The sequence below is a fragment of the Mus caroli genome, unplaced genomic scaffold, assembly GCF_978045245.1.
Source record: "Mus caroli unplaced genomic scaffold, Mus_caroli_1 scaffold_4, whole genome shotgun sequence".
In the NCBI taxonomy this organism is placed as follows: domain Eukaryota; kingdom Metazoa; phylum Chordata; class Mammalia; order Rodentia; family Muridae; genus Mus; species Mus caroli.
In genome coordinates, this window is record NW_028227259.1 from 141,066,648 (window position 1) to 141,091,719 (window position 25,072).

General features: G+C 49.8%; 1 protein-coding gene across 2 annotated transcripts in view; it reads right to left on the reverse strand.

Moving 5' to 3' along the window:
• Col26a1 (collagen type XXVI alpha 1 chain) overlaps nucleotides 1–25,072 on the reverse strand; it is a 135,711-nt gene that overhangs the window by 80,438 nt on the left and 30,201 nt on the right. The window contains exons 2-3 of one of the 2 annotated variants that reach the window (XM_085836333.1): nucleotides 20,746–20,868; nucleotides 9,002–9,099 (exon numbers count right to left, since the gene is read on the reverse strand). In XM_085836333.1, coding sequence (XP_085692459.1) covers nucleotides 9,002–9,099; nucleotides 20,746–20,868 — 221 coding nt within the window. Of the gene's footprint in view, nucleotides 1–9,001; nucleotides 9,106–20,745; nucleotides 20,869–25,072 lie in introns of both variants that reach the window. The other variant, XM_085836332.1, reaches the window with a different exon arrangement.

The window sequence follows — 25,072 nt, forward strand, 5'->3', positions numbered from 1 at the left end:
GGTAAGATGGGGTATCATAGGCCCAGGGTGAGATGGGTTATCATGGGCTCAGGGTGACATGGGGTATCATGGACCCAGGAGCTCTTCCATGAAGCCAGTGTGTCAGTGTGTCTGCTGAGTGAAAGCAGATGCCTAAGCCAACAGGGTCTGAGCTCATTTCCCCCTTACCCCTCCCCACCCCCACACCACTGATACTGACACTCTGTCCCCACCAAGGCACAAAAGCTACCAGAGATCCTAAAGAAGGAGGTGACAGCATAGGGGGAGAAGGGGATGGAGGTGGGGGCACGGCTCAGTGGCTAAAGAGATTGTCACAAAAGCATGAGGGAGGACGAGTTCAAATCCCCAGAATCCACAATGAGGGAGGGTGTGGCAGCCCATCTGTAATTCCAGCCTGGAAAGGCAAAGATGGGGATTCTTAGAGCAGGCTGGCTAGCGAGGCTCGATGTATTATGGGCTGGCTCTGGATTTGATGGAAAGACCCTGTCTTGATGAACAGGGTGGAAGGAAGGTTGTATATGATTCCTGATGTCAACCTTGGGTCTACACACACACACACACACACACACGTACATGCACATCACATACACATAAGAAAATGAAGAAAACGTAAAAGAGAAGTGGGGGTTCGGCTTAGAGGAGGCTTTTCATTAGTAAAGTACTTGTCATCCAAGCTTAAGGACCTGAGCTTGATCCCGAGCACCCATATGAAAAGCCAGGTGTGGGTGCAGACACACGCAGAGCTCGTGAGCTCACTGGCCAGCCTGACTGAGTTAGCAAGCTCCACACACATGCACATACACACATGCATATACACACATACAAGCACACACACACACACTCACACAGTCACACACACACACACACACACACACACACACACACACTGAGTGGCAGCAGTCAGGTCCTATGAAATGTCCCCTTCACCTGGGCCAACCTGACAGCATCAGTGGCACATTGGTCACTCAGCCTCAACTATCCCAGTGACCTTAGCAGGACCTCACATAAATAATACATTTCTTGGGTGATGGTGGTGTATGCCTTTAATCCCAGCACTCAGGAGGCTTTGTGAGTTCAAAGCCAGCCTTATCTACAGATCAAGTTCTAGGATAGCCAGGGCTACACAGAGAAACCCTGTCTCAACAACACCAACAATAATACCACCATTTGTTATTGTTGTTGTTCCTTTTTGTTTTGTTTTTTTCAAACAGGGTCTCATGTAGCTCAGGCTGTCCTTGGACTTGCTTTGATGACCCTGAACTCTTCTTGATCTTCCTGCCACCCGGGATTAGAGGCATATGCCACTGGGTCTGGCTTATGTGATACTAGGAATGAAAATCCAGGCATTTGTGTATGTGAGGAGAGCATCACCCAATGAGTTATTATTACTATGGCCCTAACCCCAGGTGACTTGGTGAGTTCCAGGCCTGTGGGAGAGGATATCTCAAAGCAAGCAAGAACAACAAAAGACTCAGGGTAGAATGCACCTAAGGAAAGGCAACGGAGATGGTCCCCTGGTCTCCAGGTGCTTGCTCACACATGCACTTGATTAATGCCATGGCCACTCAGAGACTTCCCGGGGAATGAGCCTCTGTACAGAGTGAATTCTGCTGCTCACTTGCAAGGGCTGGAACCCAAACAAAGAGCTGGAACCTTCAGTGAATGAGCGAATGATGCCACAGAGCCACCTTCAGCATCCATGAGGCCTCGTAATAGTTGGGCTCTTTGTTCCTAGGAGAGGGGAACTTTTACTTAGGCTCTTGGTTCAAGGGATGAAGTCCAACATGGTTGAGAAGGTGTGACGATTCTAGGGGATTCTAGGCAGGGACTCTACTGCTGAGCCATGCCCCCAGCCCCTCCCTGGGGGATTCTAGGCAGGGGCTCTACCACTGAGTCATGCCCCCAGCTCTTAAGATTCTTCTCTTGATGGTAAAATGCACTAATGGGAAGGAACTAGGAGGAAAGAGATAAAGATTTTTTTTTTTCTAGACAGGATTTCTCTGTATAACCCTGGCTGTCCTGGAACTCACTCTGTAGACCAGGCTGGCCTCAAACTCAGAAATAAGCCTGCCTCTGCCTCCCAAGTGCTGGGACTAAAGGCGTGTACCACCACCGCCTGGCAAGATAAAGATTTTTAAAAGGGAAATATGACAATATCCAGGACGTAGGGTCCTGAGAAAATAAGTAGAAGCCAGAGGACCAAGCCTGTAGTTTCAAGAACCCCCACCCACCAATCTCTATCCCTTGTGGCTTCCACAGCATTTCAAATATGCATTCAGTAAAATTCGTTCCCAACTTCAGATCCTCCACTTATTCTTCTAGGTACATCTTGTAAGCCTGCACCTAGGGATGCCCAAGCTTTCCCCTTCATCGTTGCAACATGAGCATCTAACGCAGTACCTGGACCCCCTAAGCCTGCCATACATTTTAAAAGACAGCCATACTCTCTTATGTCCTGTTTTAATGGCAGCCGTGGAGGACAAGCCATAAAACCCTCCTCAGATTCGCTAGGAATCATTTCCCTAAAATGCTGAGCTCTGCAGATTGGCGAGGGGTGACCTCAGCTCCTCCCAGGAGAATTCCTTTGGCTTTGAATGCTCTGCCATTCAAAATAAAAACAGGCTCATACACAGAACAGGGGTGAGGTGAAAGGCAGCCTCTTTTGGATTCAAATCAACCAGCTCCATGCTGAAATGCACTAGCGGAGCCCCTCTCTGCCCCAGGCCTGCCTTGCCCTTTATGGGGACCCTGGGGATTGATTTCCATCCATCCTATTTATTTCCAGCTGAATACAAAGAAGGGGGTGGGGTGGGGTGGGGTGGGAAAGGGCCGTTCCACACTTAAATTATCACACCCCCCCCCACAACACTCCATTTGTTACTTTTCTGGGTGCTGTGACCTAATATCTGATAGGAAGCTTTTTAGGACAAGAGGGGGTTATTTTGGCTCATGGTTTCAAGAGATAAAGTCCATGTGGAGAGGAAGGCATGAGGGCAAACTGCTCCAAGGTAGTAGGAGTGTGTAGCTGGGAATTCCCACTTCCTCACATCTCAGAGAAACAGGAAGCAGAGAGTAGACAGGAAGTGGGCTGCAAACAAGTTTCACAGAACTGTCTCGAGCCAAACAACGACCGCCATCGTAGGGCCGGCTGTGCTTGCTTGCAAAAGGTCATCATGGCTGTGCTAGCTGAACGCTGGCATTCCAGAGAATGCTGTCGTGGGGAGGGCCATGGGACCCTCATCTGAGTATCTTCACTCATAGGCTGAGGAAAACTCATCTGAGAAGCCATGAGAGTCAGAGACACCATCCATGCTGGGTACAGACCTTCCAAGGAGACTGTTTTAAGGTCTCCCATGCTCCAGCACCTGGCCTCCCTCTCATCCATGACTTAAAGTAAACCCAACAAACTCATTAGTTCCCCGAGGTGAACTTTGGTGGAATGAAACTTTGGTTTGTTACTGGGACGTTATGAGGTAGGGGCAGACATTGTTTAGTCTGCCCATCAGGGGGACAAATTTTGCCACAAACTTCCAAGCCCACCTCACCCCACCCGACCTCTACCCCATATGATTCTCTTCCTCCATCAAGTCTCCTCCCCACTAAAGCTCCCACAATCTACAAAGCGATGCCACAGCTGGGAACCTTGTGTTAGAACACATGAGCCTGGGGGCGGTACTTCATACTCAAACCCCAACAAGCACCCCTGAAGTGGGAATTTCTGGTTTTGACGGGGACGCGGTTGTGTCGTGTGATGTCTTCCTGTAGCCTGTCTTATGAGAGGATGCTCTGCTGAAGCAGACACGTGGCGTTTTTCTGGAAGTTGCCTGGTGAAAGGGTATGTGATGTTTTCCTGGAGTAAATGCTTGAGAGGCATCTGATGTTTGGAAAGAGTGTAAGTATAACCCCATCAACAGTGGACGGACGACGCTCTTGCATTGGTTCACCTTGCAACTCTTGGCTGGTCCTCACTGGGCTTTGCGGATGCTGGTCTTCGCTGATGATGCTGTGTGGTATTGCTTTGTCTTGCCTTCTTTGCTGATCTTTGCTTCATAGAGAAAAGCTCGCCAGAGAAATTCGGGTGGTGTCCCTGCCGCTTGCTCAGACTCATGCTGATTGGCAGAGACTCTCGGTTTCTTCTGGATTGAGCTGCTGCTACTGATTCATGTTTGGCGTTTGCCGAGTGGACTGGACTGCCTCTGCTGTTTTGTATTTGGCGTTTTGCCATTGAACTGGACTGCTGACAACAAAGACTGGAATTGCCCCAACGAGCTGTTTCTAAACAAGTCCACAACCCCCTTTCCTATTAACCTTTCTCTTCCCTACCTCTGGTGGGTGGTAGACTGTGGGGTGGAGAACCATGAAAGGAAGCCTGGTAATGTCAAGCTAAGGCCCCAGGGACTCTGATGGGACGGTAGGAGCTTTATCTGCTTACAACTCCAGGCCCCTGTCAAGTAGCCACAGCCCCCCATAGAGAGAATTGTGGTCATCAGTCATGTGCAGCACCCACAAGTCCCTCCTCGTGTAGATGAGGCATCTCAGGCCAAGCTAATAGGAAGCACCTGCTGTCAGACCCAACCCACCCCAAAACTGTATAGAAGACCCTATCTGGAAGGAATAAAGGTGTATGAGAGTTACTCCACCCTCTGAGAGCATCCTTCACAAGAGCTGTTACATGGCCTGGGAAGAGAACGCTCTCCTGACTCCTGCCGCTTTTGCCACCAGAAGCTTCCGTGCACTTCATTCACCAGCCAGCTTGGCTTGGCTCAGCGCAGCCAGTGCAGCGACTCAGCTCATCATCATCATCATCATCATCCTCAGCAGCAGAGGCAGAGGCAGAGGCAGAGGCAGAGGCAGAGGCAGAGGCAGAGGCAGAGGCAGAGGCAGAGGCAGAGGCAGAGGCAGAGGCAGAGGCAGAGGCAGAGGCAGAGGCAGAGGCAGAGGCAGAGGCAGGCGGAGACACTTCCCCCTCCCTGTTCACACCCTTTCCCCTTCTCTTGACCCCTCCCGCTGGGCCAGGACAAAGCTCTCTGCAGAGAGCCTCCAGTACATCTGTGTGCGGATAGACACACAGACCGACAGGGGCTAGAAAGGAGGCTGAAGTGTTAAAGAACCATAATTAATGTAAGTTTTGAAAACTCTAAGCCTACACATCCCAAATGAGATCTGACTTCTGAGTTGCTAGGGACAGTGCCATCCTGTATACCGGGGAAAGACTCAACCCAGGCTATGCCTGCGATAACTATGGGTGGGATTTCCCTGGACCTTCAAAACTCTAGGCAGGGAAAAAAGAGCTGTGTTGCAGCTCTGTGTTGACACTAACTCTCTTTCTGCCTCAGAGTCTCGGTTTCCCTACATTGCCTACAGTGACAGCGTATAACACTGGGCTGAAAATCCTTTCTCTACTGCATCATATTCAAGGTGAAGACCATGGACATGGCTCCCTGGAGGGACACCTGTTGGTAGGACATGGGATTTATTTTATTTTTACTTATATGTACATGCAGCTGTATGTAATGGGGTGAGTGCGGGCATTATGTGGAGAGCTTAAGGAAGCCAGAAGTTATCAGATGTCCTGTAGCTAGGGTTACAGGCAGTGGAGAACCACCTGGTGTGGGTGCTGAGAACAGAACTCCAGTCCTCTGCAAGAGCAGCAGTCACCCTTAACTCTAAAGCCATGTCTCCAGCCCCGGGGAGTCACTCTCAGATCAGACCTAGCAAAGAAAGAGTAGACCCATATTCATGTTCAGTGCCTGCCTCCTGCACTTGGCTTTGGTGCCACGTGAGTCAGAAGCGTTCTTAAAATGTCTTAAGGGCTGGGGATATGGCTCCATCTGTAAAGCTCTTGCTGTGCACACATGAGAACCTACATTGGATCCCTAGCACCCATGCACACAGCAATGTGTGCCTTAAATCCTGCCAGCAGAGAGGCGGGGACAGGGATGACTGGAGCTCGCCAGGCGGCAACATCAGCTCTGAAAACATGGTGGAGAGAACTTGAGACTGACACCCAACACCAACCTCCATCTTCCACACACAAACGCAGGTGTCATCTAGATTCTGGACGTGAGAGGAAGTACGTGCCCTTGCCTCTCAGAGCCCGGCCGAGTCTCCTCAACATGAAGTTCTTTGCCTCATTTACTTCCTGAAAACGATAGAATTTCAATCTTCTCTGTGGCGCAATAAAACCCACTATGTGTACATCTGCTTCTTTATCCATTCATCTACAGGTGGATATCTAGGCTGATTCCAGAACAAGGCCAATATTGTTTCAATTTAATAGCAACTTGTCACCCCCTCCAAGGCTCAGGGAACACCTTAGAGAAGGGGACAGAATGACAGTAAAAGCTTGAGCTGGAGGGAGGTGTGAAGGTTTCAGGATGCTGTCTCATGGGTGTAGCACCGCATCTGGACTCTTGGACTCTCAGGGCTAACCTGCAGTGTTTACCTGAAGAGACCTACTGTAGACTAGGCCCATCATGACCCCATCCCAGAGGAGGGAGGGGCTCGGGAGGCTCCACCCTTCCCTAAAGATCTGCAGTAGTGGATGGTTGCTGGGTAGGGAAAGGCAATTTCTTCAGTGTTGTAGTCTCGGATGAGCTATGCCCTCTGCCAGACTCTCGAAAGCAGCCCTAATGAAACTCATTGGATCCCAAACAAGCAAACAAGGAGATACGTAAAGGTATGAGCAGGAAGTGGCTGGGGCTTGCGAGCTTCTGGTCAAGCTGAGAAAACACAAGATGAGCCCTCAGATCCAGGGAAAGACACTGCCTCAAAGGAGCAGGGGGAGGAGGCCAAGAGATGGCTCAGCAGCTATGAGCACAGGCTGCTTTTGCCGAGGACTCCAGTTCCGTTCCCAGCACCCACATGTCAGCTCACAACCATCCAGAACTCCAGTTCCAGGGGATTTGACACCCTTTTCCTGACCTCTGTAAGTCCAAGCATGCACATGTTACACAGGCATACATCCAATCAAAACACCCATGCACATAAAATTAAATCTGAAAGAAAGGAAGAAAGGAAGGAAGGAAAGATTGAGGGAGGGAGGGAGGGAGGGAGGGAGGGAGGGAGGGAGGGAGGGAGGGAGGAAGGAAGGAAGGAAGGAAGGAAGGAAGGAAGGAAGGAAGGAAGGAAGGAAGGAAGGAAAGAGAAAAGTTGTAAGAAGCAGATGGAGAGGATGCTGTGGTGGTCTGACTATGCTTAGCCTGAGATGTGGCACTATTAGGAGGTGTGGCCTTGTTAGAGTAGGTGTGGCCGTGTTAGAGGAAGTGTGTCACTGTTGGGGTGGGCTTTGAGACCTTCCTCCTAGCTGCCTAGAAGACAGTCTTCTTCCTGGCTGTCTTCAGATCAAAGTACAGAACTCTCAGCTCCATCTCCAACACCATGCCTGCCTCAATGCTGCCGTGCTTCCTGCCATGATGATCATAGATTGAACCTCTGTGACTGTAAGCCAGCCCCAATTAAGTGTTGTCCCTTATTAAGAGTTGCCTTGGTCATCGTGTCTCTTCACAGGAATGGAACTAACTAAGACAGATGTGTAGTGCCCTCTTTATAGTGCCCTCTTTTGATCTCCACACTTACTCACAGGCACATGCACCCCCACATACAGATGTACATACACACACATGTACCTCCACATACATATGTACATACACACACATGCACCCCCACATACATATGTACATACACACACACACATCCACCCCCACATACATATGCACACACACACACATGTACCTCCACATACATATGTACATACACACACATGCACCCCCACATACATATGTACATACACACACATGCACCCCCACATACATATGTACATACACACACATGCACAACATGTACACACACAGAGATGTATATATACAAATAACTAAACAAACATTTGCACATTTAAGTATATGAAAATTTTACTTATTTTAAAAAGATGCTATGCTATGCAAAAGCGGAAATAACTCAAATACCTTATACTAGACGTTTAGCTAACAAACGACATGTGTTTCCATATTCTATAACCACAAAAAGTTATAGAAGGACGTCAGTCCACAAGAAGAGATGCCCTTGAAAGCCACTGAATGGTCGGTACATAAGTGTACTGCATGCACACACACACACACACACAATCTCAAGTTTTGTTGTTGTTACCACTCTTTGGTTTTCTTTTTCTTTTTGCCAAAGGGAGATAGGAAGCTACTTTGAAATATGTTATTCCGGGTGTTTCTATTCTTTAACACTGAATATGAATAGGTGCTTTTTGACTTACAATAGGACAGTGCACAGATATACTTATCATAAATATAACACATTGAAAATAAATTTGAGGGTCTAGAGAGTCATGTAGTAAGGTCTTGACCCGAGTATCAGTAACCTGGGTGTGTTGTGTACACTGGGGAGTTGGAGGCAGGGGGATTCCTGTACCTCACTGTCCAACCAGCCAGCCTACAGCCTACCTTAATCAGCGGGCCCCAGGTCTCAGTGAGAGACCTTCAAAAGAACGAGGTGGACGGCTCCAGTGTCAACCTCTGATCTCCACATATGCACAAATTCATGTGTACCCACCTACACATAAACAAAAGGTATATGTTTTTATATAATTAATCTGAGGGGAGCGAGATACAGCTCGGCATCCTGGTGTCTGCCTGTTTGTACCAGATTAAATCTCATCTGCATTCGCTTAGCCACAAACTGCTAGTAGTACCTGCTCCAGTTCTGAATGTGTCGGAGCCAGAAGGAGAAACAGGCTGTAAATCAAATTCCCTCTCCGAGATCAGAGCTGCTGAGGCTCCCCCACTTCCCATCCAGCCAGTGTAAATAGGAACCCAGGCTGGCCACAAGCATGGTGGACCGCTTTGCCCAGAGTACGGGGCTCAGGGATCGTCAAAAGAGTAAAGAACTCCAGTTCTCAAAGCACGTAGAGCAGAGAGGGAACCAGCGGACACAGGGCACATGGCGAGTGAGGACAGAAACAGCCTCGATGGCTAGCATCCCAGCTCCTACTTACCTTCCTCGCAGTTGCTTCCAGTAAATCCAGGGCAACACCTCCACTCCAGCGCAGTCACCGTGCGGTAGGAAACCCGGTAGGTTGGTCTAATGAGAGTCCTGTAACTAACACAAGGACGCGGTCAGTGGGGCATGCACTCCTGCCCATCAACCCCAGACTGGCTGCTGAAGGTACCTGGCCTACTTAGAGTTTGGGAGGACAGCAGGACAGCGGACCTGTCACCTCAGCTTTGTGCTCACTGGCTCTGTGGTTAGAGACAAATCACCAGCCCTGGAGACCCAGACAGGGATCAGGGTCCTTCCAGACTCTTCTTCCTTCTCTTAACCCCTCACTAGAGGATGCCAAGCAGGTGCTATACCACAAGGACATGCCCTCCCCACAGCACTTCACTGGGGGATTCTAGGCAGGAGCTCTACCACTGAGCCACGCCCCCAGCCTCTCCCTGGGGGATTCTAGGCAGGGGCTCTACCACTGAGCCACGCCCCCAGCCCCTCACTGGGGGATTCTAGGCAGGGGCTCTACCACTGAGCCACGCCCCCAGCCCCTCACTGGGGATTCTAGGTAGACATTTTCCCACCAAACACCTTCAGCCCTCTTTGTAAGACAGGGTTTTAAGTTGACTTGGCTGATCTCAGACATATTCTGTACTGTCCTGGCTAGGCCTGACCACGCAATCTTCTGGCTTCTGCCTCTGAGTATCTGGATTGCTCACCCGGGCACGTACCACCAGACCATGCTCATCCCTGTCTTTCTCTAGCTCTGTAAGCACACTCAGCTGCTGGGGAGAAGTGTCTCACAGTCTTGAGTAAGCAAGCCTGGGGTTGCACTGTGATCAGAACGTTGCTCACCCTCAGCAAATGCGTTTTGATTAAAATTCAGACAGCCACATTAGAATCCTTCCTCAGCTAAAATGTTTCTAACCAGGCACATCAAGAAGGTTTAGAGCAGGGCTGAGGGGACAGTGTGGTCGGTACAGTGCTTGCCTTGCATGTACCAGATGTGTTTGAAATGCAGAACACACATTAAAATACCAGGTGTGGGGACGTGCGCTCATTATCCCAGCCCTCGGAAGGTGGGGACAGGAGACTTCCTAGGACTTGCTGGTCAGTCAGCCTGGCCAAGTCGGTGAGCTCCAGGCTGAGTCTCAAAAGGGAGGTTAAAGGGCTGGTGTAATGGAATGATGGGTAAATGGTTGACCTGATTGCCCCAGACTCACACAGTGGAAGGAGAGAGCCAATTCCCAAAGCCTCTGACTTCTACCTGTGCACTGTGCGTGTGCGTATGCTCGCGCATGCTCACGCTCGCTCGCGCACGTGCGCCCATACACACAGAGAAAGGTTAAAAAGTGAAATCAAGCGGGGCAGTGGTGGCACATGCCTTTAATCCCAGCACTTGGGAGACAGAGGCAGGCGGATTTCTGAGTTCAAGGCCAGCCTGGTCTACAAAGTGAGTTCCAGGACAGCCAGGGCTACACAGAGAAACCCTGTCTCGAAAAACCAAAAAAAAAAAAAAAAAAAAAAAGAAAAAGAAAAATGAAATGAAGCCCAGTGTTATGGTGTACATCTGTGAATGCAGCAGTTGGGGAGACTGAAGTTTGAGGACCTCATGTTTGAGACCAGTCTAAGCTATTCATAGTGGGACCCTCTCTCAAACAAATAAAATACCCCCCAAAACAAACAAAAAGAACAAACAGCCAAACAAAGCAAAACCTATATGGTCAAAGATCGCAAGCCCCGGCTCCGGTGTGCTACTCCAGCTTTCTGCTTTAACGTGTCTGTACCAATCCCCCTTCCACACAAGGCGACTTGGCTTCACAAACATTTAAACCCACTGTCATGGGGTGATTTAATGGGCAAATGGAGAAATGATGAGTTAATTGGTAGCAGCATCTGGAGCTACCCTGTTGACAGGAAAACCCACAAATCACAGCCATTTCTAAAATTGGACTTCAGGAATAGGCTCTGCTTGTGGGAATTCTTGAAGGTCTCCTCCAAGATGTGCCTTGTGAGCATTCCGCAAGCCAGAGAGAGTATCCACCGTTTAGCTACATGTCCCCTGCTCTACCTGGGGTGGGACAGTTCCCTCTACATACTGCCCCTCTCTCTCCCAGCTTCTGACCACTGAGAGGTACTGCGGTCCACATTTTAAGCGATGATGCTGGAGAGACGGCTTAGCTGGTCACACGCTTGCTGGTCAGGCCTGAAGTCCCAAGTTCTGATCCTCGGCAATCGTGTGACAATGGCAGCTGTGGTGGCAAGCACTTGTAACACCAGCCCAGAGGAGGTGGTGATAGGAGAACCCCTGAGGGTCACTGGCCAGCCAGTCTAACCTACTTGCTGAGTTCCAGGCCAGTAAGAGAACCAAAGAGATGGCTCAGTGGTTAAGAGCACCTACCGCTCTTGCAGAGGGCCCAGGTCCGATTCCCAGCAACCTACTCACAGCCATCTAGAAGGCCAGTTCCAGGGCACAGACTCCCTCTTAGGAGCTCTGAGGTGGTACATACATGGTGCACATATACACACGCAAGCAACACACACAGAATAAAATAAGTAAGGGACTGCAGAGATGCGCGAACATTAAAAGTATGACGGGCTCTTCCAGAAGACCTGAGTTTAACTCCAAGCACCCACATTGGGCAGCTCACAACTGCCTGTAACTCCCACTCTGGGGACTCAGTGCCTCTGTCCTACAGAGGCACCTGAGCTAGTGTGCACATACTCCCACACAGAGATTTCCCTTCATTAAAGACCATTTTTAAATCTTTAAATTTTTAAAAAGTGCACATATACACAAAAACAATGACTACCCCAAAACAGAACATTTAAAACCACTTCATTATTATTGTGTGGAGAGCGCTCAGCACGTGCCACAGCACACCTCTAGAGATCACGGGGGGGGGGGGGGACAACTTTCTCTCTCCTTCCACTGTGCGTGTCCCAGGAATCAAACTTGGGTCTTCGGGCTTGGCTGCAAGCACCTTTTTCTGCTGAGCCGTCTTGCTGGCCCTAACACGGTGAATCGAGTGGTTTATATATGTTCATGTAGAGCAAGTCAAGAGGCCATGATCATTCTGAGCTTGCGTAGGAAGAAACTGAGGCAGAAGTCTGTTTAGCAACTTTAACAGCGCCACTGCTGCTGGATGTCCGTGGCGCTGTGGAATCGCTCCAGGGTCCAGTCAGTCTGTTCTGGCCATCTCGTGCCTTGAGAGCACTTTTCCTTCCAGAAGCTTCCAGAGGCTGCTGCTTTCAGGCTCCTGAACTGCAGGAGGAGAGCTTGATCCTCCAGTACAGCTCCCCTCTGGCTCACTATGGACCACTCTGCTGACTGGTGCCATCATTCCGACTCTGCAAAGCTCCTAGCCGGCGCCAACGACAAGCACAGACTCCACCAGTGGGTGGCGCTGTTTCGCCAGCCTGGACGACCAAGGCTACCTTTGACGGGCAACTTGGTCTCCTGGATATCCAGAGGGCTTCAGTATGAATTTGTGAGCTATCTCCCTCCCTAAGACGGAGCGTAGGGATGCTTCATCCTCCCCTGTCAAACCTGGTCGTGCACACAAAAGTTCCCCTCCCTATATACCTTTCTTTCTTCTTCTCAATGACCCTTCACAGTGAAACTCAAATGTTCCCTCTGTCCCCTGGGCAGAGTTGACGAGCTCCCTCCTCTTCCCCTCCTACGCATCTTGTAAGAGAGCTTCGTTTATAAGTTATTCACACACTCAGCAAAACAGTCCTAACAGCCAGGCGTGGTGGCGCACGCCTTTAATCCCAGCACTTGGGAGGCAGAGGCAGGTGAATTTCTGAGTTTGAGGCCAGCCTGGTCTACAGGGTGAGTTCCAGGACAGCCAGGGCTACACAGAGAAACCCTGTCTCGAAAAACCAAAACAACAACAACAAAAACAAACAAACAAACAAAAAAAAGCATTCCCAACAGTCTGCTTTGTGCCAGCAAGGGGATTGTTAGCCTGAACAGGGAGGCAGGCATGGACGTGTACACTTCTAACCCCAGCCTCTTGGGAGGCAGAAGTCTTTACAGAGTCTGAATGCTGCCTTTCAGAAGGCAGAAGCAGGTAGAGCTCTGAGAATTCAAGGCCAGTCTGGTCTATGTGGCCAGTTATAGCTCAAGTAGGGCTATGTAGCAAGACTCAGGCTGTCCTGCTTAGGGCTTCTATTGCTGAGATGAAACACTTTACCAAAAGCAAGTTGGAGAGGGAAGGGTTTATTTGACTTACATTTCCATATCTTAGTCCATCACTGAAGGAAGTCAGGACAGGAACTCACACAGAACAGGAACCTAGAGGCAGGAGCTGATGCAGAGGCCATGGAGGGGCGCTGCTTGCTGGTTTGCTCTCTGTGGTTTGCTCAGTCTGCTTTCTTACAGAACCCAGAACCACCAGCCAAGGTATGGTACTGCTCACCATGGGCCGGGCCCTCTCCCATCAATCACTAATTGAGAAAACGTCTTACATCTGGGTCTTATGGAGACATTTTCTTATCTGAGGTTCCTTCCTCTTAGATGACTTTAGCTCTTGTCAAGTTGAGAGAAAACTGTTCAGCACACTGGACAAAGGGAAAAAAAATGCTAGACAAGGCAGGCACACAAGAGTGAGCAGCCAATACCAGGTGGTGTGATGAAGCTAACTCTGCCCCAGCTTTGTGCATTATTTTTTTAGATTTATTTATTTATTATATTTATTATATGTAAGTACACACTTCAGACACTCCAGATGAGGGCATCAGATCTTGTTACAGATGGTTGTAAGCCACCACATGGTTGCTGGGATTTGAACTCAGGACCTTCAGAAGAGCAGTCAGTGAGTGCTCTTAACCTCTGAGCCATCTCTCCAGTCCCAGCTTTGGGCGTTATTAGTGTACACGTTTAGGTGTGTGCACACCACAGTGTGTGCAGGTCACAAGACAACTTGTGGGAGTCAGTCCTCTCCTTCTACCATGTGGGTCCCAGAGATCAGACACAGGTCACTGAGTTCAGTGGTGAGTATTTCTCCCAGGGAGGGGACCTGCCTCATGAGAGATCTCCACCCGAGGCCAGACAGGAAGGAAGGAAAGGGATGGAAGGGAATCAGGGCTGCTAACTGAGGAGCAAGGACCCAGCAGGGACAAACGGTCTCACTTAATGAGAAAAACTGATACCCAGAGGAGAATGAGGTCGGGCTCAAAGCAGCATGCATTTGACAGACTCGAGCCGCCAATGGGGCCAGTGAGTGTGCTCTTGTCGGCCAAGCGATGTATCAAAGCTCTTTGCTGGAGTCTTGGGAGGTGGCTCAGTGAGTAAGAGTGTTTGCTGTGCAGGCATGAAGACCCGAGTTCAAATCCCCAGCATTCAAAAGTGAAGCCTGGACCTGGCTGCCTGGACCTGTAACCTCAGCGCTGTGGTATGTCCAGGTGGGGGACTGCAGTGCTGCGGTATGTCCAGGAGAGGCACTGCAGCGCTGCGGTATGTCCAGGTGGGGGACTGCTGGGGTCTGATGGCTGCCAGCCTAGCTCAGGTTTAGTTAGAGATCCTGTCTTAAAGGAAATGGATAGAAGTAACAGAAGAGGACACTCGACGTCCTCCTCTGACCTCCACACTGGACTTGGACCCTGCGCAGTCAGAGAGGCCTTGTCTTCTGTAGGCCTCCAATCCTGCAGAGACCCTCTGACTCTCTGCAGAGATCGATGACTGTCGACTTTACAGGCTCTAGAGTCAGCATGGAGACAATGTTTAGACATGCCCGTCCCAGAGTTTCTATATTAGGTGAATGGAGGTGGAAAGACCCACCCTGAATGGGAAAGGCATCGTTCCATTGAACCCCGGCATCCGTCTCTCTGCTTCCCGACTGTGGCTCCAATGTGGCCAGCCGCCTCAAGCTCCTGCTGACATGTCCCCACTATGATGGCCTTGTACTCTCCAACGAGGCGACAAAACCCAACCTTCCTCTCTGAGCTTGCTTTTGTGGGTTATTTTATCATAGCCATGAAGCATTTAGTTGATTGTACTGTCTGGTTTTATGTCAATTTGACACAGGCTAGTATCATTTTTGGATAAGGGGACCTCAGTTGAGAAAATACACCCACTAGATTGGCCTGTAGGTAAGCCTGTGGTGTGTTTTCTTCATTGATGACGTGGGAGGTCCAAGCTCACTATGAGCAGAGCCACCGCTGGGCTGGCGGTCCTAGCTGGATGCTGTAAGAAAGGAGGCTGAGCAAGCCATGGGCAGCCAGATGCTAAACAGCACCCTACCACGGTCTCTCTGTCAGCTCCTCCCTCCAGGTCCCTGCCATGAATTCCTGCCTTACTTACATGGATGGTAGACTACATGCATGTTTTCTCACAGATGAGAACCCCTAACTAAGACACTAACATGCCCTTCAAGGACATACAAGTCCTCCAAAGAAATGGTCAAAATCCCAATTATGTGGCATGCAGGGAACTCAGAGGGGGACCTGCTACAGACCCACAGCTTCTCAGTGACTATCTTGAAAGTCTGCAGAAGTGCCCAAGGTGTGCCCCAAAGCAGGCTGCTTCAGAGGAGATTAGAAGGACTGGCAAGATGGCTCAGCCAGGAAAGGTGCCTGCTGCCAAGACTGACCACCCAAGTTCAATCCCCAGGACCTACCTACAAGGTGGAAGGAGAGACCTGACTCCTGAAAGTTGTCTTGAGGCAGCCACATGTGTGCCATGGTGCATGCACACATGTGAACACACACACTAAATAAATAAGTGAATAAATACATTTTTTTTAATTTTTAATATTTTTATTACATATTTTCCTCAATTACATTTCCAATGCTATCCCAAAAGTCCCCCATAGCGCCCCTCACTTCCCTACCCACCCATTCCCATTCTTTTGGCCCTGGCATTCCCCTATATTGGGGCATATAAAGTTTGCAAGTCCAATGGGCCTCTCATTCCATTGATGGCCGACTAGGCCATCTTTCGATACAGAATAAATACATTTTTAAAAGAGAGAGATTTGCAAAAGGTATTCCTATCGGGGTGAGATACTCAATTACCGGAAATAGATGCATAGAGGCCATAACCCTCTGGCCTTCAAAGGACATCTCCCTGTAGTAACAAGAGGTCTCTTAATGGGAGCCTGGGGGACTGCCACAGTCTGGGACCCACTGGCTCATCCTAAGACCTCATCCAAAGAGTCTTGCATCCCTCTCTCACTGGCCAGGTCATCTTTCCAGGCCCCCTTGCTTGCCTGGTTCTCTGATACCTCATCAGAGACCTCGGTGAAGAGGAACAGGCTGGGAGGTAGCAAAGCCTCCGCAGGAAACAAGGAGGCATGGCACTGCTCAGAGGAAGGAGATTAGCTCCTGAGGAGCAGCAGAGGACCAGGAGGGAGGGAGGGAGGGAGGGAGGGAGGGAGGGAGGGAGGGGAGGTCCCACTGCAGCCTCTAGCATTCCCCAGGGGCAGCCACAGACAACTTAGGCAAGAGAATTGTGAGTTTGACATTTGCCTGGGCTTCCTAGTGAGAGCCTGTCTCAAAAACAACAATGAAATCAGATGAGGGCTGGAGAGAGAGAGAGAGAGAGAGAGAGAGAGAGAGAGAGAGAGAGAGAGAGAGAGAGAGAGAGAGAGAGAGAGAGAGAGCTCAATGGGTAGAGTGCTTGAAATGATTAGGACCAGAACCTGCCTGATTCCCAAGACCCATATGAAAATGCTGGCCATGGGCCAGCAAGATGGCTCAGTGTGTGAAGGGCTTGCCACACAGGCCTGGAGACCTGGGTTCAATTCCTGGAATCCATACTACAAATGTGGAAGGAGAGAATTAGCTCCATAAAGGTGTCCTCTGACCTGGACATTTACATATACAATAATAATAATAATAATAATAGTAAATTTAACTGTTGGATGTGGACACAGGTGTATTCCTGGGCTTGCTAGCCATCTAGCCTAGCCAAACTGGCAAGTGCCAGGCTACATAAGAGATTGTATCTCAAAAAACAAGATGGTGACACTAGTGCCACCTGAGGTAGATCTATGGACTCTGCATGCATATACCACACGCCTACACACATAAACATGTACACACCAAGAACAACAGGGAAGAGACAGCAGACTCAGCAGACAGCAGCTTCCATTTGTAGCTCGGGTCCACAGAGGTGGGGAGCATCACCTAGACAAGAAAGCCTCTGAGATTCCGCAGTCAGGGTGAAGAGGAGGAAGGGGAAGGGGGAAAAGAAAGGAGGGGAAGAAGAAAGAATAGGGGGTGGGAGGAAGAGGAGGAGGGACGGGAAGGCTAGCCCACATCTTAAAGTATTTAAATCAGAACTCCATTTAGCCTGGCAGGCATCTGCCCCCTGAGCAGCAGGCAGCCCCACCAAAGCAGGAGGCCGGCCAGCAGGGGATCGTCTGGCAGAGGCGGAATGAGGAGGCAGATGAGGAGGAGAGAGTTCCTCCAAAGCCCTCCACTCAGCACATCTGGAAAAGGTTGGCTGGAATGCCATCAAAGACCTCAGAGGAGCTGAAGAGTCGGCCAAGGGCAGAAGAGGCTTGGTGGAGCAAAGCGACCCACCCCTTGGTGCCCATGTGACTCCTCTGAGTCTGGCAGACCTCCTGAACCCAGCCCACCACCGCTAAGAGTTGACTGAGAGAGCCTTGGGGGCACCCAAGGCTAATGTCTAATACCACCTGACACTGACTGTAAGGGACACACGCAAGCTAAGCCTATCCCCCACTCCAGAGCAAGACAGGGAATAGGAGTCATCCCCCTGTCCCAACTAGGAAACTGAGGCACTGAGCAAGGACACCCAGACGGTCCTTTCTGCCTCCAGGTCTTTGTTAGTGCTGTGTCATAACTTGACCCATAAGAGAGGAAGGATTAATCTGGGCTCATGGCTCAAGGGCATAGTCCACCAGGACCCAAAGGCAGCCAGACACATTCATTGAGTCTGCAGTCAGGAAGCAGGGGGAGATGAACGTTTATGTTCAGCTTGAGTTCTCCTTGTTTGTTTTAAATCTGTGCTTAATTTGATTGCATTCCCCCCCCTCTCGTGGTGTTGGGGGGTTAGGGGGTCAAGGGGATGACACACTGAGACCAGCTACAGGGAGGCATATCAACTTTACTTGGGGTGATCAGGGCTTATATAGTTTTGGGGACTAGGGATAGAAACACCCAGGATGGGCAATGGTCACTGGATGAAGGCTTTGTGTACCAAAATGCCCATTAGCATGAGGAAGCATTTCAGCATCTCAGGTTGTAGCTGAATGGGTTCTTATCGGGAGAAAGGAAGTTACACCTGTGATCTAATTAAGGTTACATGACATTCTGCAGATAGAAGCATAGGGCCTGGGGAGTTGAACTCCCCAGACAAGGTCGGAGAAGGGGAAGCCCTACCAATGAAGGGGGTCCTCCATATTGTGCAGAGCTCAGAAGGCTATCCAGTCAAGGGTAGAGTTCGACTTTAATTAGCAGGGCAGCAGCAGTGTGTGCCAAGACCACGTGCATGTCTGTGCGCAGAAGCCCCATCAGTCGTCCATGTTGGTTTTGTTTTGGAGACACGGTCTTCACTGGCCTGGAGCATGTCAATTCATCCAGGCTGGCTATAGGCTGGCTAACCAGTGAGCCTCAGGGATCGAAATGTCTGCCCCTTGCTAAGCTGGGGTTACAGGTATATACCACCAAGCCACTTCTAACCTGGGTTCAGGGGATGGAACTCAGGACCTTATGCTTGGGAGGCAAGCACTTTATGACAGAGCTGTGTCCCTCAGTCAAACCCTAGTCTTGCTCCATTCACAGCAAATTGTCAAATTCTTATGTTAAGTTTCTCCCTGCTCAATGCCATCTCCATCCTCACACCTACCATGTCCCCCAAAATGTACATACCGCTGTCCCCAGTAACTTAGTCATCTGGCGTTGTGCCTCCAGCTGGCCAGAGGGCAGCAGGGATCCACCTCCCTCTGCCTGCCTGGCGCTGGGCTTGCCAGCATGTGCCACTGTGCCCGCCCAGCTTTTTCACAAGTGTTCAGGGAATGGAACTCAGGTCTCCTCTTTATACAGAAAGCTCTTTACCAACTGAACCACCTCCCAAACCCAGTTTAGTATCTTTTTCTTTTGGGACAGTATCTTCAGGCCTGAAGTTCAGTCTCCCTGCCTTAGCTATTGAGTGCTGGGAATACAGGCACCCAACCAACCTTTCCCAGAGCGCTCTATCCCTGTCTCTCTGTCTCTTTCTCTGTCTGCCTATCTCTCTTTCTCTCTGTCTCTCTATTTCTCTTCTTTTTCTTTCTTTCTTTCTTTTATTTTTATTTTTTTTAGTTTTTGATACAGGGTCTCATGTAACCAAGGCTAGCCCTGAGTGTGCTCTGTATCAGAGATAACATTGAACTTCTGATCCTCCTGCATGTTCCACTATGCCTAGTTTATGCAGTGCTGGAATGGAAATCAGGATTCTATGTATTCTAGGTGAGCACTGAGCTACATCACCAGCCCCTTACTGTCTAGGATAGACCCAGGATCCAGAGATTGAAGTGACATTACTACCATGGAGAAAGCAACGGGGGACCAAGGGAAGCAATTTGCAACTGATCCCAAGCTCAGTGAAGTGCCTTCTGTATTCTGTTTTCTCCACCACGGTTCTATGCCAACACAAATCAAGGCACCCAGGAATGCTTCAAAGGATGGGGAGACCAAAATTGGGCCCCACACAACTTCAGAAAAGTGGGCAGGCAAAACAGGCAAGAAATACGGAAACCTGAACGCGACTATGTAAATGCTGCGGTTGGAACACGGCCAGACACGCTGAGCAAGTGGGATTCTAAGTGAAAGAATAGGCCAGAGTCAGCTCGGGATGGGGTGGGGGATCCTGTATTTGCTTCTCTAACCTCAGAGCGAGGAATGCAGGCAAGCAGCATGCTCAGGCCTGAACCGCACCAGGAGCGCCTGGAGTTGGTTCCTAAGCCTTTCGACACTCCTCAAAAGCCTGCGCCTCAGAGTTGATTAGAAGTTAGGCTCCTGCGGGACTTCCATCATGGAGTCTCATCTCCTCCCCCAGCAATATTTTGAGGCAGTATTCTGTCCTCTCCATTTTAAGGTAGGGAAACTGAGACTTGCAGGCTCCCAGCCAATGAAGCATCAAGGGAAATCTTTAGGAAGGCAAGGTTGTGAGAAGGTGGAGCTTGCAAGCTACATACGAGAGGGTAAGAAGGATGGCTGGGAATGCACGTGCTTGAGGGGTGGGGCTGTGTATGGGTGTGGCTTTTTGAAGGGGCGTGGTTTTGGAGGGTGTGTCTGTGAGAGTTCAGATCACAAGAGGGTGTGACTATTGGAGGTGGTGACTGTGGTAGGGCACAGCTGTGAGACGGTGTGGTTGTGGGAAAGTGTGACTATAGGATGGTGAGGCTGAGAGGACTGGCTGCGGAATGTGCCCTCAAGAGGGGTGTTGTAATAGGGTGTGGCCCTGAGTGGGCGTGGCTATTAAGGGGCAGCAGCTCTAAAACCTAGATTTCCAAGCCCATATTTTTTAAATTTACTTTCCTCCTTAGTCCTACCATCCCTCTCCATCTCTTTTGTCCCCTCCCCCAAGAATCAGCAATAATCCGGAACAATGACACTGTCTCAGGTAGGAGCATGTCCCTCTCGTGGCGGCATGTACACCTCACTCCCTGTTCATGGATTCTGTGGCCAACTCTCCTTTCCCAGCATCAAGGCAGCCAACCCCAGGACTGTACTTGGGTCACATCATGCGAGGGAACAGAAAGACAAGGCAGAACCGGGCACCCTAGGTGCCTTTACCTCACGAGGTTGGCACAGGGCCCAGGCCACCGGCAGCTCTGGTAGACTCGCTGGACCACCGTCTCGGAGCCATTCTGCACCTGGCAGGACACTGTCCTTGTCACCGTGTGATGGCACCAGTGCCTGTGGGGACAGCAACAGTTGTGTTAGCCTTGGCTGTTCCCAGATGGTCCAGGGACAGTGTAGAAGAGCATACTATGGGGAAAGGGGGTATTGTCAAAATAAAATTCCCAACAGAAGCAACTTAAGGAAGGAAGGAAGGAAGGAAGGAAGGAAGGAAGGAAGGAAGGAAGGAAGGAAGGGAGAGTTGATTTGGGCTGAGTCTGAAGGTCCAATCTGTCATGACCGGTAAAGCATGAGGCGGCTGGTCACATGGCAACCGCAGTCAGGAAGCAGAGAGAGTTGGATGCTGGTGCTCAGCTCGCTGTCTCCTTTTTATGCAGCCCAGGACTCCAGCTGCATAAAAGAGAATGGTGCTGAGCATAGAGAATGGTGCCGCCCATTTGGTCTTCCTATTTCAATTAACCCGATCTAGAAACATACTCAGAGATATGTCTCCTAGTTGATTTTAGATTCTATCAAACTTGACAGTTAACTGTCATAATCAGGCCTGGACCAGATCTGCCTGTTGTGGGACTCTTTCTAGAATAAGCACTCAGACATCAATGAGAAGGGAAGAGAGATGTCACCAGTGCCTAGGAAGCACAGCTTAGCGTAAGCATAGGAGAAACCTGTCAATCAAGTGAGCTGGTTACCTGGAATGCTAGAATGGTCAAACAACGTGGTGATCCTTAGCTATTCTGTTAGGAGCCAGCCTCCCCTGGGTTCCCACTAATATCCTGAGTATTGTTTAGGCCCTAATCCTGAGCTTCAGCTCTCAGTGATTAGAATCCACTTTTATGAAAGAGGTTCCATGTACTTGGCATTGCCTACCAATAGAATATATCCTTATGCTTATCCAGAGGCTCCTTCCTCTCTAGACCCCAAGCCCTGAGCTCTGCATATCTGCCAGGAGAGCTCATTCTTGTTATAAAGGTCACAGGCTTTGCTACTTTGCTAGGGAGTTTCTCGGTAGCTACTACCCCTAAAGCTTTGTTGTGATCATTGTTACATGGTAACCTTTTCCCAGAGTTTTACTTTGTTTAACTGTGTGAGGAGAAGAATAAAACACAAGGTCAGACTCGGGAAGGGTTTGACCCAGTGCCTGCAGAGATGGTACTGACTAGAGGCTCATTCTTCACCTTGTATGGTTTATCTCTCGGCCAGCCCCGAGGCTTATGGGGTTGCTGGAACCAGCAGACTCAAGCCAGGACAGCTCCTGGAAGGCTTCTAGGTGGGGCAGGCAAGCAAGTGAGATTTTACAGAAGTGTCAGCAGGTTGTTAAGGACAAATGACCCCTTGTTTCAGCTGTTCCTCCATGTCATTCTGTTTTGGTAGCAAGTGATGTCCTGCTGGACAAACAGGCAGTACAAGCAGTGTTTTAAATAAATCACTAAATACACCAATATCTTCCCTGTGGTTTCCCTTCCCCCACCTGCTTGAACCTGCTTGCTCAAGGGTGGAGCTTCCTTCTCATTCGTCCTGCCACGCCCACTGCTGGACCCTGCCCCTTTGCTGCTTGGAGGCACACACGTGTTCTTCCTGCTACTGGACCCCGAGTTACTTGGCGGGAAATCGGGTTCCCTCCCCCTTCCTTTATAACTGAGTGTCTGGAAATAGTAAAATTGAGCTTTGATCAGAATACTGTCTTAACTACATTTCTTTCTCTCGCCGCCTAGCCCCTCTTCTCTTCCAGGTTTCCAAAATGCCTTTCCAGGCTAGAACCCAGGCTGTGATCTGCTGGCCGGACACAACACTTCCCCCTTTTTCTTCCTTTCTTCCTTTCTTTCTTTCTTTTTTTTTTTCTTGGTTTGTTTGTTTGTTTTTCGAGACAGGGTTTCTCTGTGTAGTCCTATCTGTCCTGGAATCTGCTCTGTAGGCGAGATTTTGAACTCGTAGAGATCTGCCTGCCTCTGCCTCCCAAGTGTGGGGATTAACGGCGCGCGCCACCACCATCCAGCAATAAGCCAATATCTAATAATTGATCTTTTCTACCTTACTCTACTTCACACTCTTTTCTTCAAACTCTAAGTTTCTTTGCACCCTGTCTCCAGGTACAGTCTCTCTGTGTATCCCTAGGTGACCTGGAACTTGTGACACAGACCAGGCTGTCCACCAATTCACACAGATGTACTGGCACTACCTCCCCAAGTGCTGAGATTAAAGGCCTGCGATACCACACCCAGACGAACTCTTGGTTAACACTGACCTGTGTATCTGGCCTGTGAACGTTAACCTTTAGGATCAGCTAAAACACACACCTCCGGGAGTGTCTGGGAAGCTTATTAGAGAGGGTTGATTGGGGTGAATATGGGCGGCACCAGCCAGGGGTCTGGGATCAGGGACTAAATAATCAAGAGGAAGCAAGCTGTTTGCAAACACCACTCACGGCTCCTGACTGGGAAGGCAGTGTGAACGGCTGCCCCAAGGTCCTGCCCACGTTCTCACGTGAACTGACCTAGTCTTGAAACTCTGCCACAGACATATCCACAGTTTTGTTTCCATGGTACTTTTAGAGCCTATTGAGTTGACAATATGAACTATCAGAGATCCTCTGTCAGGGGCTGAGGGGAGGCTAAAGCACTTCAGGCTCTAAGGCCTGGTGTCCTCTCAGTCACTGACCTGTGGATTCCGTAGAAAAGCTCAACCCCCTCCTTGCCACTGAAGCATGACAGAGACGGACCTGGTTACAGAAGAGGCCCAACCTCCTGATGAGCACAGGGATCTACAGGAACAGAGCAGGGTCAGTTCTAGGAAAGGCTACAAGCTAGGCACCAAAAGATCAATCCATTAACTGCAGTCCCGTGGGTCATCAAGGGACAGCGTTACCACAGAAGGATAAGCATGGGCCAGAGCAAGGCTGAAAGAGACAAAAGCATGTCAGAAATTCCTGTGAAATTAGGAGTGTCAGGAGAGCTGGGCCTAAGGACACAGGCCTGTTCTGGAGGCTGGGGCCAAGACTCAGTGGCAGGGCACTAGACCCCCCAGTGAGAGACTAGAGGTGTGACTCAGTGGTAGAGCTCCTGTTAGAATCCCCCAGTGAGGGGCTGGGGGCGTGGCTCAGTGGTAGAGCCCCTGCCTAGAATCCTCCAGGGAAGGAGCAAGGGTATGTATGACTCATCAGGAGAGTGACTGGCTACAGAATAGGAAAGGAGAGCTGGACAAGGACAACAGAGGTGGAAAGGGCACAGAACAAACAGTGTGGAGACTGGGCTAAGATACCCAGCAGGAACATACTCCCATCCCCTCCACCTACCACCAGATCCTAGAAATTTTAAAGCTAAAAATAAGTCCCTAGCCACATTAGAAAATGAGAAGCAGTGGGCTAGATGTTCTGAGGCATCCGGGAGAGACATAGAGCAGATGGGAGTAATTTGGAGGTGGAGAGCCCAGCCGGAAATCTGCAGCCAACAGGACCAGCACTAATGATGGGGGCAGCTTAGGAGCACATGTGGTCAGTACGCAATGGAACCACCCGGGTGACTGCCAGAGGGCAAGGCAGGAGCACAGTAGAAGTGGTCAGGGATAGCGGTAAGAGGCAAGTCTCTATCCCTGCTGGGATCAGGAATCAGGTACTGCCTGCTGGTGCTGGTACCTGTGGCACACGCCTTTAATCTCAGCACTCGGGAGGCAGAGGCAGGCAGATCTCTGTGAGTTCGAGGCCAGCCTGGTCTACAGACTGAGTTCCAGGACAGCCAGAGCTTCACAGAGAAACCCTGTCTTGAAAAACTAGAAAGAAAAACAAAAGAAGAAGAATTAGGCATTGTAGCTGAGATAGGTGGTGCATACCTACAGCATGAACACTCTGGAGGCTGAGGCAAGAGGACTGCAAGTTTGAAGCTATCTTGGACAACACAGTGAGTCCCAGACCAGCTTGGACCGTCTATAAAGCACATAGACTCATAAGCTATTGACCTTCAGGATGCCCTCAGGTCACATAGCTGGATTCTTTTGCACACCCTTTCCCCATTTTTTCCCCCAAATCACCAGTGTACCAGGTATCAAAAGTTAAGGTATCAAGAAACAGTAAAGTCATATAAAACAAAGAACAAATGCCAAGACTTGAATTATTTAAAGAGAAAAATAAAAAAGACAGAGAGAGGCACCAACTAAATAGGTGATAAATCACAAGGAAAACCAACAGAGGAACCAACCAGATAACTGGAAAGAACATTTTTTTTTTTAAAGACAGGGTTTCATGTAGCCCAGGTTGGCCCCAATCTCACTA